The following is a 15,753-nucleotide window of genomic DNA, read 5'->3' as shown; positions in this document are numbered from 1 at the left end:
TTATAAGGGAAGGCTGTGGCCATCTCACCCCCGTACCTCAGAAATGTATATTTAATGAAATGTTTCTGGTGGTTTATATGATGGGACCAAACAAGCCAGTTTCCCCACAGCCTGTGATCACACTCTGCTCCGCACTGAGCCCTAGCACTGGGATTTCCTTCCTGATTTTCTCACAGTCAGGCACAGTAATTCACCTTACTGTCAATAATCTCTGGGTTTGGAAAAGCCATGACAACTCTTGCAAATCAAATCGGAGCTTTGCAGTTGTTATGCCAGAGGAAAATCGTGCATGTGCAATTTGAGAAAAGCCCACATAAATTCAAAGATTCAAAGCACTCCTTGCACTTCAAAAACTGGAATCTGCAGGTCTGATTTTGGGTCTAGACATTAGTAAATTTAGGTCTGCGCCCGTTTGGATTGCAGTGATTTAGCACCGTTTCCACAGGCTCCACTGACCACCTCTATATCCTGTACTTCTCCCTAGCCCCAAGGTCCAGCTGGTGACTCAGATGTCCCAGGACACTGTGAAGTGCTGGAGTGCTTCACTTCTTTAATCAGTTGCTTGACCCCGGCTGGTGCAAAGTCCAGTTGCTCTGCACAAATACCCAGCAGATCAGTCCTAGCTTCTTCCATGTTTCTCCTTGAACCTCTTACCCATCCAATTACTTTTGGTTTCATTGGCTGTGAATGTTATAGTATAGTGATAATCTGATCAGGCCAAGGATCACGGGAGCATCTGTGGAAGCCCCAGTCCTGGACATCCAGCACCTCCCTGGGAGTGGGGACAGGCTGGGGGACAGGCTGAGGGCAGGGGAGCTGGAGACTATTCCTGCTGTAGCATCACTGAGGCAGGGGCTGACAGCCCTGGGAGGCTGAAGTGGAGTCCCGGACCATGGGTAGGGTGGGGAGCTACGGGGGAGGCACTGGGGAGGCGCTGGAGACAGCCACACCTGTGAGTGCCCTCGGGGCCCTGAGAGCAGCATCACCTCCCAGATCGATACTGGAAACTTTTGTCTCCGGTTTAGCCCCAGCATCCCAAGTGTATCCCTGAGAGCAGCCCAGGCTCCCAGCAGGAGCACACAGCCCTGCAGGAGGGTGATGGCAGCATGAAGGAGGGCTTCAGCTCTGGCATCCTGCAGATGTGCTGCCCAGAGGCAGGGCAGAGATGCCAACAGCTGCACGTAGCAGAAATAACCATGAATTTGGAGTCAGCTGTCACACACTGCAAGCTCTGCACATGATATCCTCAAAACCGAGATTGCTGTTATTCACTGTTCCTCATTCTTGGTTGTTGTCCCTTCCCAACAAGATGTGCACACAGCCCATGCTGGCAGATACACAGCACTGGTTTGCTATCTGTATGCAGATTTGGCTGCAGCTGAGGCGCACAGACATGGACCTTTATTTCACACCCCAGAGACTGAGAGAGGGTTCAGCTACATGTAATACCTCCCTTTCATCCTTGGAGCTTCAGGAATAGGTCAGAGACCTTGGGCAACTTGGCCCTAGGTGCCCTAAATCTCTTTTGAATGTTATTGGGAGGAAAAAAATAGCAAGTTTGAGCAAAACCCAGAGTAAAACACCTTTTTGTAATCAGAGCTTTAATAGGCCTGATTCCAAGTTGGTGAAACTACAATGGAGGTTACTGGCTTCCTGCATGCAAACAATCCAGTGTTTTGTGCTTGCAGTGGGAATCTTGCCTCTATGAAGGCACCCAGAAGACATGGACCTTTCTTGCAATTAAGGATCCTGCTTCCATTATCCTATCCTGAAAAATTGTTTTCAAATTTAATGAAATGCATTTTTGCATTGATTCAATATATTCTGTGGGAATTTGTTTGTTCAGAGAAATTTAAGTCTGCAATGACTGAATGATGAAAAGCACATGTAGAAAGGAGAATTAGAAAGTTCTGTCTGCAACAGCCTGAATTTACTGAAGCAATAACCTGGTGGGACTAATAGCTAGGATAACACTTGTGGAAATGACAACCATGTAAAAAGGGATTGGTATTTAATTCTAATTCCTTTTGACTTTCAAATTTTAATCTGGTTTGATACACTTGGCAAATTATAAAGTTCTTTACAAAGGCTTATTTTAAAATAATTGCACCATATCACACATTGAAATAAATATAAAATTAACCAGACAGTATCAAACAACCAACGTGAATAAAACTGCTGTACATGTAAAACCAATGGTGAAGATTTTCAATCTTTAGGAAAAATACATTGATGAAAATACCTATGCTACCTGATTTGAGTGCCAAATAGATAGAAGGCAAACAACATATTCTTAGTGAAAGTACAGGGTCATCTTGCACTGTCTGTAATTATGTGGATTTCAAAGGCAAAGATATGTTGTTGACAGCAAGACAGAGATGGAGTTCTGCTACAGGTGGCAACCCTATGCCACTGAATACATCAGAAAAGACCCAGTTTATTCAAACTGGGTGAACAGATACCGTAAGGCACAAACACAGTCTTACCTTCAAACAGATTGAGATGTGTGCAGGCCTTTCAAAGGCCTTGTGCACAGATGTGATTCACACCTGCCATCATTTATTATGAAGTAGATGACCACCTTTTTGCAAGATCTCTGTATTTTCTCTACTGTTCATTTACATTCTGCAGTGTTGGCTGGTTGCAGCTGATAGGTTCTGAGGATTGATACTTCAAGTTTTCCAGAGGATGAATGTTCTCCTGAATGCTCCTTTTACTTCTGCAAATGACCTCTACCGAGAAATGCCATGTGTTCAGACACCATCTACAATTAGCCCATCTGCTGTTTGTTGAAAACCACATGCCAGAGAACTTCCAAGGTCTGCAGATAACAGAGGATCTCACAAGGTAAATTATCCAGCTCTTCCAGGATGACAGCAAAACCAGAAGAAAAGCAGCATGGCCCTTAGGAAAAGTCTGACTCTGTGACAATTGGAACTGGTGGGGTTTTATGGTCTATTGGTTTATAAATAAAATGGAAATCTTTCTTGGTTTCACTCTTCAGCAGGGAGGCTTTGATATGGTGAGGAAGGGCATCTTTATCCAGCTGCAGCCACTGGTCATCAACATAAACAAAGAGTCCATAGTCCTTGGGATGGGGCACTTCAAACTTCTCGGCACACTGCTGGCTCAGCTGCTCAGCTGAGGTGTCGCGACGGGAAGCAAGTGTCCTTGATTGACCACTGATTTCCAGAAAGGAGATACAGATGAAATCCTGAAGAGAAACATGAGGAGAGACCTTGCAGTTAACACAGTAACCTAGGACTGAAGGAGGAAGAATTCAGTCACAAAGTTCTAGGTGCCTAGATCTCCCACATACCCTCCAGTCATTCTCCAATGACCTAGTTATTCTCTCCTTTCTTCCCTCTGACAGGCTCTGAATCAGCAAATACTTAAACACTTTTCCAAATAATTACCACCATAAAGACACTGAAGTTAAAGCACTTTTTTCTGACTTTGGTGAATATTCTTAGGGAATGATCTGCAATGGTTCATTCTCCCATTTTTTTACAGCGCCTGAAGACAGGGTTTGCAAAGATGTGACAGACAAGAATAACAGACGACAAATGTCAGAGATCTGGCCTGAAAACCCCCTGTTTCCCAGAAATGGGATAGGACTAGCAGTGTGGTGACCTTGCAACTTCACTGTCACCCAAACAGCACCTTGAGAGAGTGTCCTCTGAACTTCCTTCCGTCAGTAAGGAAATAGCAGAAGTTATGCTGAGAAGGTTGATTTACTGTTTCAGGCAGTAACGATTGTTGTGACAACTTTCATCTTGCCAAACACATAACTAACAGAATCTGGAGAACTGGAACCTGTGTGTTTAATTTGCATCTGTGAACTTCAAACGAAATCCCAACCATTTTGTTCCGAAAATAATGAGTTTCCCTGGCAGAAGGGGAATTTCCAAATATGTGGACTATGGGCTTCCAAACTACATTTAAGGAGTATCACTGCAGTTGATTAAGGCAGGCAGAAGGATGGACAGAGGCCTGCTGAACATATCAGCAAGCTGTTTAGTTTTTACAGAATGGACTTTCATGTCTCTGATACTACCGATCATTCAAAGGCCCTTCAGCTGCTGGAGGTGGTGGGAATCTTCTTGGAAAATATGTCATTTGCTTGTTCAGCAATTATGCTCCATGCTATGTGCTACTGCCAGAGCAGCATTCGGGGCTGGATGGATATTTGCTGTATCTCATCCACCATTCAGTTTCTGAGATCATCACGGACTGGTTTGACTGCAATATGGGAAATCTGTTCAACTCCATTGCATGCGCAATTTTCAGTTCTGCACTGTGAAAGCTCTGCAGAACGTGAGACGTGGCCTTTGCTGCCTCCCTGTGGGTGACAGTTTGATCACAGCACATGGGGCTGGCAGGGTATCCTGCCTGCCTGGACCAGCCTCACCTGGGCTGGAGGCCCAAAGCACCCATTTGTCCTGGGACCCTCTCCCACTGGAGCACAGGGAGATCTTTGCCAGGCCATGCACAGCATGGGCTTCAAAACTAACCAGACCTTGATGGGTCTTTCCTGCTGCTGGACAGGCAAAGGAAGATGCTCGACTGCCTGGCTCTTGGGATGTCTCAGACCCTCCTATAGCTTTACATCATCTAGACGCACCCCTGCATTGCCTGCTCACATCTTAGTTTAGCCCATGATTTCCCCAGGCATTAAAGGTGGGGAAAGAGGGGCTAAACTAAGAGGGGCTTCTGGGTCCCCACCACAGCTCCCACACGTGAAGGCTCCTAGCACACCTCCTTTGAGAATGAAAAAAATCACATTGCAGTCATATTTAAAACTACAATATTATATGGGTACTTCAAGATTTCAAGATCTGTTTCATAAGTAGTATGTATTTCAAATGTAGTGTGTTTTTTTAAGATTTGGAAATCTTGGCCCAGATGTACTCTTCTTTTTTAATAGTAATTTCAATTAATTTCATTTTAAAATAATTACCAAAATAATTTCTAAGTATGGAGAAAGGATGTAGGCTTTTCCCCTAGGATATAATGTCAGCTACCTGCACTGATGAGCGGGAAGCCCGGGCCTTGTTCAGCGTTCTCCGTCGCTCCCAGCGGTGGATGGAGTCCTGAACCTCCACACTCAGTTGCCGTGTCACAGTGATTTTGTCATAGTTCTTGATATGCTCCAGGACCCCGTAGGTGGTGGTTAAATAATAGGAGCCTGCAAAAGGGGAAAGCCTTGTATGAACATCACACCTTCGTGGGCCATTCAGTCCTGCCCCCACCGTGCCTGCCGATGCCCACACAGGGGCAGCTGTCTGGCCCTCGCACTGCCTGTGCCTTGCTGGAGGGGTTGCAGGGGTCACTGGGGTTAACCCAGTGAAGGACACCTAATGAACAGCATGCTCCAGCCCCTCCTGCTCCACGTCAGTGTTGCTGGCCAGGCTGCTGGGGCTGTAGATGTCCTGACGGAGAGCACAGGCTGAAAGGAAAGAGCTACAAAAACTGCTTTCACAAACAAGCCCAAGCCACAAATGTTTATTCTTGAGGCCATGGCCATCTTTTGTTTGTTTGACAGGGCCCATGCAACAGGTCTGTAACTTGGGATCCTGAGCGGTCCCTGCAATGCAGGGAAATAAAAATAATAGTACATTACTGTAGGAGAAGCACAAAGCCCGGATCCAGCCCCCCAGCTCCAGATACGCTGCTCGAATATTTGGATTTCAGGGCTCCTGTGGGCTCAACACTGTTGAGGGATGTCTCAGACCTGCAGGAACAAGTCCTCATCCTGTGTTCCCTCCATTCTCTAATGACTCCACAGCCATCCCAGGCGTTCAGCTATAATTCCTGGACTGTTCAGGGCTCCGGGAGGAATCTTGGTAACGCAGAGAAACAGGGTAAAGTGACAAACCCCCTTTTCCCTCCGAACGCCCCGGTTGCCGCGTCGCTGCTCGCAGCAGGGAATACATAACCGACTGCAGCCACAGGGTGGCAGCGGGGCCACGATAAAACCCGGTTGAGCCGCAGAGATAAGCCCTGACAAAGCCGGAGATGCTGCTCTGGCCGCAGGGCAGCCCCGGGGCTGACGAAGTGCTGGTTTCCCAGCTCCGCCCTGGCTGGGAAGCAGGAGGCTCGGGCAGAGTCAGCCCGCGGAGCTGCAGAGCGGCAGCGGCGACAGGGGACATCCCCTGCTCGGCAAACGGGGACAGCTAACTCCTGTCGGGACGGAGTTTCACAGCAATTGCAGCGCCTCCAGATGGCACTCGCACATCACCCTTCCCTCCGGCAGCCCGCGGTTCCCGGCGGCTCCTCGGGCGCTGCTCAGCCCATGGTCAGCGTGGCTGGCTGCTTCAGGGAGGCCAAGGTAGCACTTGATTTAAGAGCAATATTTTTAGAGCACCATGAGAGTTTGGCGTAGGAGAGGAGAGACCAAGACACTGCCATTTGACTTCCTGTACTCTGGTGGATCAGTGAGTGTCCTACAGTTTCAAAGGTTTGTGCCCAGAACACTCATTTTTCTTTACAGTCTCCCACAAAGAGGTGCTGAGAATAGACTAAGAAGCCTAAAAGTGCCATTTTTCTCCTCTTAAATACAGTTCCTACCCTATTTTGTCTGACATTCAATGTTTCTCCTCTTCTGGCTGTGTCAGAGGGTAGCTGGGATGGGACCCAGGATGGGGTATATCCCTTCCCTCAGAACCCATGGAGGAAGAGTTCTGAGTGCCCCACAACAGGAATTCATTACAATGTTTTTAAGAATTAAGTTTTTTCCCACTTCCAGTTTCTTTGTTTCCATCCAGTTGTTCCCCATAATCTGTCCTTCCCTTTGCCCCAGCAGACAGCATCACTATTGCCATTAAATGAATTCAAAGTATATTTTTCATTTGGAGGCAAAATTGATTTTGTATATTGACCTATGCAATTACAGTTTTATCACTTCTGCTTTATTTCTTTCCTTTTAATTTCTGAACACCTATACCTTTTGCTATTCAACTTTGAAAGGCCTAACCTACAGGTAAACCTTTGCCAGTTCTACACTTTGTAATTTCAGAACTCTCTTCACTGGAATGCTCTTTCTTTGCCCCCCATTCCTCATATCTGCAGTTACTCTCAGTGTTCTTTCTGATGTGATTATTCAGCCAGTTTGATCTGGAACTCCCTCACAAAATTTTCCCTTTTGGCTGGAGTGCACATTTCTCAGAGTCTTTGCATCTTTGAGCTAAGAGAACTTCCAGCCAGCTTTGCTTTCTATATCCTGAGCTCCCCAGCGCAGATGACTTCAGTAGCTAGCCTGGTAGTATGCTACTTTGGAATGAAGTACCTGTGTGCGGAGTAGTCACCAAAAAAAGCTTGGTTATGTCCACAAAATGCAGTGCTTCAGCTAACATTTTTTTCTGCTAAGAATTCTTTTCATCAGAAAAACTAGCCTGTGCAGAAACACCTTACTAATGTCCTGTTTTGCTACTAATCATCCTACTAGTACTTACTTTTGTCCCACTCTGCACTGTGCTGGGATGACATTCCTGGTTTCAGACTCATATCCTCATTTAGTATAAATAAAATTATTCTGCTGTTGTTCATCCAGGATTCCTTTCTCAGTACTTACCAAAGCAAAGTCTAAAATAAACCCCATTTTATTGGTTTAGTGTCTTCTTGGTGATAAATGATCTGTGTTCCTAATTCAGAGTGTGTAATTGTCACTTGGGAAGTATATGCTTTCCAAGCTATATTTAAGAAACTAGAGGTCCACAGTTCCCTGGGGTATTTATTTCTCTGATAACAGAGGTCTTTAGTCACTTCCAAACTCAATATTCATCTCTAACCAGTCTAACTTTATTTTCTCTGTCTTGCTATGATGCTCAGTCAGAGAACACTGTCAGAGGGTGCACTCAAATTTAGGAGTAGAGTGATCATGAGAATGTAGCCCTCAGGCATACAATGCAGTTTAGGAAATGTGCTCTTTTCTCACTGGAAAAAATAAAAGTATCTGCACAATTGTTTGCAGCAGCTGTTTAATTTTAGCAAAAGCCTTCCGGCTTTTCAGTCTTTGGGCCAAGGAACACAAGATGTCTCTGTTTAGGTTGCTAATCTAGCACCTCAGTTACCATTTATGATGAGTCCCTGCCTTTCTACCTTGTGTCTTAAGACACTGTACTACTAAAAGGAGTTAAAGTGTTTGGCAAAAATTTTAGAGCTTCAGATTTGAAAAGACTGGCCAAAGCATTATCCACAAAATCCAGCCAGAGCCCTGCTGCCCCACTTTCACAAACACTGTAGTGAGACAAATGGTGATTTCCGAAGTGCATATCCCTTTAGCAAACACTGTACTCTTACCTTCTCCTAGCTGCAGAGCAGGGTCCATGAGCTCCATCATATACTCCACATTCAGAAGGACTTCTGTCAAGTTGCTGCGGGCCAACACATACATGAGCACAGGGAGGAAGTCATCTGCACCATACGGCTTCCCTGGGCAAAGAGAATCACAGTGTGATCCCAATAACACCACAAAGTCATCTTCCCACGCCACAGTGTCAGATTCTCACACAGGGAGTCCTTTGCAGACTTTAGCTTAAGTTAGCTGAAGAGTTAAAGCTCAAAAGCACCAGCAAAGAAAAAAATGCTGAAAACAGAAATTTAGATCACTGGAAAAGTAAATGAACTTGCTTCAAGCCCCAAATAGGATCTTGAAAATTTTCTGGAGGAATATAAACTTAACTTCGTTGATCACAAACAACTGGCAATTTTTGAAGAGTGCAAGGGCTTCCAGCTTGTCGCTCTAATTTGATACTGACATCACAACTGTAGTTCAGGTTGGCAGTATTAGAAGGGAAGTTGTCTACATGCATTAGGGGTATTTATTCTCTTAGGCTTACTCTGTGTGTAATACTAAAAGCCAAAATATAGATTTTGAGACAGTGGTTTTAGGACTTCTGACTTCAATGTTTATGTCCCTTCAGAAGGCAAAACATCACACTACCTGATCCTAATTAACATAGTGTCCCAGGAGCTAGGATCCGAGAGGAAACATCTTTCTAACTATGCTTCCTAGCTAAGAAAACAGTAAGATTTTCACTTTAGACTTAAACCTAGTTTTTGAAATTGGTGTGCAGCAGATGCTCAATATTTTCTGTGCTAAAAATATTCATATCAACTAACTTAACAAAATGATCTAATATACAGTCCATAAGAGCTCTTTGGGATCTCTAAGGACAGAAAAAAAATGCTAACAGTCATCATTATAAATAATTACTACTTAAAATAGGATCCAAACCGAAGCTTCCCTGTAAAACCACAAAGAACACAAGGATAAGTTTTCTCATTTGAAAGATACTTTCACTTTCAACCAACATGTCATAAATTCATCATGGAAAACCCACAATAGCAAGTTTCTTACAAGACCTATCTTCTTAACACTCAGAGCTGACCATTCCTCTTAATCTAATCTGCTTTCCTTCTGAATGTCTTTCCTCAGACTGTGGGGATTTTTTTCTCACCTGTGCACTTGGATATATTGGTTTCATGGACTGTGTGTGTCTCACTTGAGAACTGGTTGTCTCACCTCAAGGAATCAAAACTACCCTTGATGCAGTTCTGGTGAAATTATGCTCTAGCTGTTTTTGGCCCATAGCACACATGCACTTCCATGGTAGGGCATACATTCCTACTTCTCAAATGTTCCCACTGACTTATTTCAAATATTTGCCATGAGTCAGATTTCTTTTTTTGTCATTCATAGCTGACGCAGATTCTCCACTGGCAAAGAAAGATATTCTTCTGAAGCCTCAAATAAACACGAGCTTAGCCCCTGATTTAAAAAAAAAAAAAAAAAAAAAAAGTGTGGCTTTGAAATAAACCCAGTAATACATCTAGTGAACAGAGAGTTGATCCATTTAAAACAAAGCGTTGGAGAGTGAGAGATCGTCAGGGCTGTAATTCAGTCTGTTTCTAACAGAGCCCACACATGCCACAACATAGACTATTTATTTAATGAAAGCTGGATTAACGTTTTCAGTTCTGATTGTTTTGTTATGGATGCCTTTAGTTAAAAGACACAGCCTTAGGTCTTCAGTGAAACTATAAAGGAACTTCACTGTTCCATTAATATCTGGATGGACATTTTATTGTCTGTTGTTCCCTTGGCTTATGTCTTTGTGAAAGCTTTAGCTCTGTGAAGGGTCTAATTCATTACTGTTATATACCATACCTTAATACAAGCAGCTTAATGTTACAGCTGTTTAATATTTTCCAGGGGAAAAAAAAAAAAAAAGATTACAAAACTGAGACATGAAAATGTGGTAGAAAAACTTTGCAGCAAAAAGCCCTATTCTCCTTTTACTCCAGGTACACCAGAAGCCAGCAGAGTTAGTTCTAATTCAAACTAGTATAAAGGAATACAAAATACCAAAGTACCAAAGATTTGTTAGGCTCATTTTTCCCTTCATTAAAAACTTCTTCTTTGTGATCTAGTGGTTACTGACCAATGGCATGGAGAGAATTATTCTAATTTCCTGAAGGCCAAGGAATTTCCAGTGCAACAGCAATAGCAGAATTTCCCTTACTACTTCTCTTTCATGACTAATTCATGTCGTGTCTGATAGGGCATCCAAGAAAGTTGCTATTTCACACTATAAATTCCTATTCACTGGAAAAAAACCCCTGGGTTGTTGGTTGGTTGATTGGTTGGTTGGTTGGTGTTTTTTTACGTGTCACCAAAATAGATCATGAACAGAGAACAGACTGACCAACTAATGCAGGATGGAAACAGCAGCTTGGAACTAAACAATTCCATATCCCCATTCATCAACTTCTGGTGTCAACAGAAGTGAAAGTTAGAGGAAAATTCTCAGAGTATCTCTGTTTCTTTTTTGTTGTCTGAGAAGTGGTTTTACATACAATCAGGCATGGAGACAATTCTTTTTCATGCTGTTTATTTCATTTCTATAAGCTGATTTAGCTGCTCTGCCCTCCAGTCCTTGGTATAAAGTCTTCTCAACTTTAAGTCTTCATAGAAATATTGTTAGACTCCCAGCTGTTATATGCCTTAAATCTGAAAATCTGATCGACAATTTCTCTTTGAGTAGTAAGTGCTGAGCAGGGATGTCTGACAGAAGTAATGGGAAGAACACATGTTCCATTTGCTGTTTGCTCACAACCTATGTAAATTACTAGACACCATCTTAATCCACCTGTGACTATACAACATCCAATTTTAAATACCCACCTCTGTAGCAAAAGCTGAAGTCAGCAGGAGCACAATATGCCAACAAAGGAAAAGCAAAACTAATCACCAGTGATCTAGCTCTGATTCCATGTGTTGCCACAAACCTCCTGTGTGGCCAGGGGCAGGTCAGGCATGGTATATTGCACCTTGTAGGCATCTCAATAGCATCTCTCACTGTTGGCACATGGAGCCAAGGAGAAGCACCTGAGCTTTGACATGTACAGCCATCAGTCCAAGCATGGCCCTGAGGTGCTCTGTATCTCAGTCCATCCATGGAGATAAAAAGTGCTGTCAGCAACTCAAATATAACCAGAAGAAGGAGTCTACGAAGACAGATGAAATAATGCCTATGAACCAAGATACCTGAGAGGTTGCTTCAGCACTGTATAACCCACGTGCTTCCTGTTTTATGAAAGGCACAAGGGCACTAACCAGTGTTCATCTGGGAGCTGCAGCAGGGGTATTCTCTGCAGGCTGCTGCCTCCTCATCCCTACTTTCAAGCTGGGCCCGAGCCAAATTCCTAGACCTGCGTGGCTTGCTCCATCTGTGATCTCTCACAGAGGGGAATTTTTGCAGCTGACAGAGTTAAATCTACTTCTGACCCTGCCACTGCTCTCAGTGACAGTGAGACTGAGTTTGCCTATTCAAGGTGTGGTGTCCTACTCCAGATATGACTTGCTTGCTTTATTTCCCCTTCTTCCCTGCAGGGTCAGGAAACATTTATTTCATAAATATCTCTAAGAAGCTTAAAATAAGCTTTCTCTTCTGCCACAAACTCATCCTATTATGTTTATAGCAAAGCAAATACAACGTCAGCTCCTGGCTGGGATGCAGCACTTGAATAGATGAGTATTAATTAAATACATGGTTTAAAGCAATTGGAATTCTGCCCAAGCCTCCATAAAGAAATTACAGCCCATTTTAACACATTCATGCATTTGTTTTCTCTCTGTGTGTATTCCGAAAACCAGCAGACGGGGTGATGTCCTGCACCTTGCTCTAATATGTTACAAACACTAACTTGATGTCTAGAAGCAGATCTCCACAAAATATGAGTTTTAGCCTCAGTTTGTAGCTGGGAAACCTGAGGTGCAGAAAGGTTAATTGGGATTTGTTCAAGATCATAAAAAAAGATTGTGACTTTCCTTCCACACACTAGCATTTTGCTGTCTCTTGTCTATCCCATACTTTCAGCGAGGTTTAATTTGTGATATAGTGAATTGAGTTAATAGATGCAGACAGCATGAATTCACTTCAAAAATGTATGGTTTAGAGATCAGAGGAATTCACTCCCCATGAAAAATTTGAACTGGCTCTTTGATTCAAATGTAGAAATTGTGCTAGGTGGCAGAAAACCCAAAATCTCTAGTCCATCAGTCTTCATTAAAAGTAACTTAAATACAAATATTCTCTTCCAAAAGATATCAAAGTAAACCTGTTATTTATAGCTTTATTTTCCTTCTTAGAAGTGAGATATAATAATAAGCAGTGTAATGGGATTTCTCTGACAGCTTTAGGAGCTTCTAGCATGAGCTCTTCACTGACTGCTGAAGTGGTGGAATCCAGTTTCCTTTCTACAAGCTCAGCTATCCCACTGAAGACTCAGCTTTGCTTTCTGCCAACTGCAGAGCCTTATAGGAGTGCATCAGGCAGCTGACATCTGGCTGCTCAGTTCTGTAGGGGTGAAAGATTTCATTCTAAAAGCTAAGGAAGAGAAATATTCTAATGGAATATATATCCTATCTATCCTCTTTTTCCAAAAGCAAACTATGCACATTTCCATGTAAAACTATGAAAAAGAAATTATTAAGTCATATGTTTTGGTCACTTAGCCAATTCCATAACTAGTACAAACTATAGTTTTGAACTATATAGTCCAGATGCCTGTGCAGTTCAGAGGTAGTCCAAAAATGAAGTTTCATAATCTTAGGTAGTTCACAAGTTAGAAATATTGCAGTAAGAAAATTTTACATCCATTCTTCTTGAATCTCCTTTGAAAGCAGTCTGCCCATCTTCCAAACTTCCAGCCTGAACTTAGAGCTTTTCCATCCCTGATCTTCCTCACCTATGGACTGAACAAATTTGGCCTGTTTGTCCCACAGATTGTCTCCATAAGCCAATGCCTATTGCTGCTTTGTTTTTCCATCAGTTCTCTTCCACACTGGCAGCTCCCAGGCAGCACGAGGCTGGGTGACCCAGGCACACCACTGCCAGTACACACCTCACATATTGCAGGTTTGCATTGTTTCTCACTCTACAGGTGTCCCCTGTGTTTTTGATGAAAAGCAGAGATTCTCATTCTACTCATATCACACAATATACCTTTAAACTTTTATCTGAGTAAAGGTATTTCTGAAGGACACGTAATAAGTGTTTTTTTCTATATAACTTTACTGTGTTTCTACGTAAATCAGCTATGTGCCCAGCTGTCCCTGTGCATATTGCAGCATGCCTTCCAAAAGTAAGAGCTGCATGATTCCTGCCTCTTGCTTCTTCTAGTGCCAAAAAAAGGCCATCCATTTTGTGGGGCATGGGTTTCCAAACTCTATTTTTAAATGCATTTTATTCTTACTAACCATTCCTAGTATTTTTAGGAGGCAGGTTACATATTTTAAGATTGTCAGTTATATTCTTGGAGGCACATGTTTCAGTTATTTAAGTTTGCATAGAAGTTGGAAAAGCTCAGTGAGACACCTCAATACTATCATAATTGTGCCTTTGGTGAGGATTCACTTACTAATATCACTGCCTACATTGTACATATGAGCATCTGAACCAGGGCCCCTTAATTTCTTTTATATCCAGTACTGAATTAATCAGTATTGTCACTGGAGTTTGCCTTGAGTCATCTTGCTCTAAAGCAGGAATCTTTATGTAGCCAGATGAATCATCTGGACTCCACGGACTGACTCCACAATGTGTGTGATGGGAAGCTGGGCATGATACCCCTCTGTGGCCACCTACAGCAAGATGTAGCCAGAGATTAATCCTACTTCAGCTCTATCATGGAGCTGTACTCAGTGGTCTCTTGAGAGAAAGGTGTATGACAAAGACTGTGATCTTGCCTTCCTAATCCCTTGTGATGAATCACTCCCACAAGCTGATTGCCTTCAGCTTGAGGAAGAAATGCTAATTTAAACCAGTTCAGGATTTTACCCATTCAGTTCTTAGTCTTAAATATCAGGGATTTCAACCAAAGCAAATTTATCAGACAGATTTTGTCATGTAATATCAGTTGTAACCAAACCAAAGATCTCCTTTCTTAAAATGTCTTGATATACATGGAGTCAAGCAAGGCAGACTTTAAAGTTTCTTGACTCTTTCAGCAGGGCAAAGATGGGCAGCACCACAGGTACAGATGTTCCTGAGTAAGCCTGTCCTTAGTTTTAAAGGAAACTTGGTACCTCTTGGGACATCCTGGCCAAACCTGGGCTGCTGTATGTGGGTCTTAAAATGTCTACAAAAATGTATTTGAAAAGAAAAGGTGCTTGATTAGGTGGTGTTTGCATTTTGTTTTGAGGAATGAAACCATATTATTAGGTCGGTTCATCCTGTGGCCAGCCTAAAGTGAATAAAGACCTGGCCTGAGCTGACAAATTGCAAAGTAATCCAGACAACACAAGTAGTTTCCATGTTATTGAACAGGTAATGTTTCTGACAGAGGTAGACTGATTTTGGTCCTGTAGCAGAGGGAAATATTAGTTTTGTGTTTCACCTGCTCTGATCTTGGAATAGGAGAGAACTTTTTAACTGAGCAGCGAGGAAAAGGAGCGAAAAGGAGAAGCTATTGCACAGGAAGCTGAGCATGGCCTTTGCTCTTCCTGTGTCAAGAGCATTGTGCTGCCTCACGTCTGGCTGAAAGCAAAAGGGCCCCTGTGCTATTGCTCCTGAGATGGGCAGAGAGCAGAAGGAGAATTCCCACCTGGTGAAATCTGCTCTGAGCAGCCCACAGCATGCTCTTCTGCATGCCACCAGCTGGAATTCCCTGTCAGAAAAATATTTCAGGTTGCTGATAACTTCTTTTTGCCACTGGAAAATGAAAGTGGTTCATCTGTGGAAGATGTTTTACACATTTCACTTCTAAGTGGGTCAACAGAGCATTTCACTCTATTTCTCTCCAAGTCTGCTATTTTCCAAGAGTTAGATACAGCATTCTTCTCCCCTTAGCCCCTTTTTCAGGTCTGAATTCACTGGAGTACATTTCCATAATTCCAGGCCAGTTTCCTTCTGGCCAAGCTCTGATATGCATCACTGATCATGTATAAGGGAGAGGGAACTGCATATAAGGGAGAGGGGACTGGATGCACAGGGGTGAAATCAGCTTCCAGACTACACCCTGCTGGCAATAGTACTCAGGATGAGAAAACAACTGAACTGGCTGAAATGCAGCTCTTTGGTTAGTGTAGAAAACCGCAATGAAACCATCTGATTTCATGAATGTCAATATTTTAAACATATAGGGTTTTTGAATTATTTCCCTGACTTCTCATTTCTGTTACATAAAGTGATGCAATATTTCCTTCAACAGAGAAATTCCAGCCCAGAGCTAACTAAGGTGTGATGT

The 15,753-nt window shown here is 43.0% G+C and overlaps 1 protein-coding gene across 3 annotated transcripts in view; it reads right to left on the bottom strand.

Moving 5' to 3' along the window:
- Positions 1-15,753, bottom strand: part of RIN3 (Ras and Rab interactor 3) — a 74,497-nt gene that overhangs the window by 7,026 nt on the left and 51,718 nt on the right. For 2 of the 3 annotated variants that reach the window (XR_010721934.1, XR_010721935.1), the window contains exons 8-10: positions 8,302-8,433; positions 5,025-5,188; positions 2,487-3,214 (exon numbers count right to left, since the gene is read on the bottom strand). Coding sequence is in view for 1 of the 3 variants with exons in the window: in XM_066188693.1 (XP_066044790.1) it covers positions 2,906-3,214; positions 5,025-5,188; positions 8,302-8,433 (605 nt within the window). In the remaining 2 variants the exon portion in view is untranslated. Of the gene's footprint in view, positions 1-1,994; positions 3,215-5,024; positions 5,189-8,301; positions 8,434-15,753 lie in introns of those variants that run through there. The other variant, XM_066188693.1, reaches the window with a different exon arrangement.

Source organism: Chamaea fasciata, unplaced genomic scaffold, assembly GCF_029207755.1.
Source record: "Chamaea fasciata isolate MVZ Bird 193981 ecotype frontalis unplaced genomic scaffold, bChaFas1.0.hap1 SCAF_7, whole genome shotgun sequence".
NCBI lineage: Eukaryota > Metazoa > Chordata > Aves > Passeriformes > Sylviidae > Chamaea > Chamaea fasciata.
Note: the sequence above shows the minus strand (reverse complement) of the source record. Positions and strands in the feature narration are given on the sequence as shown.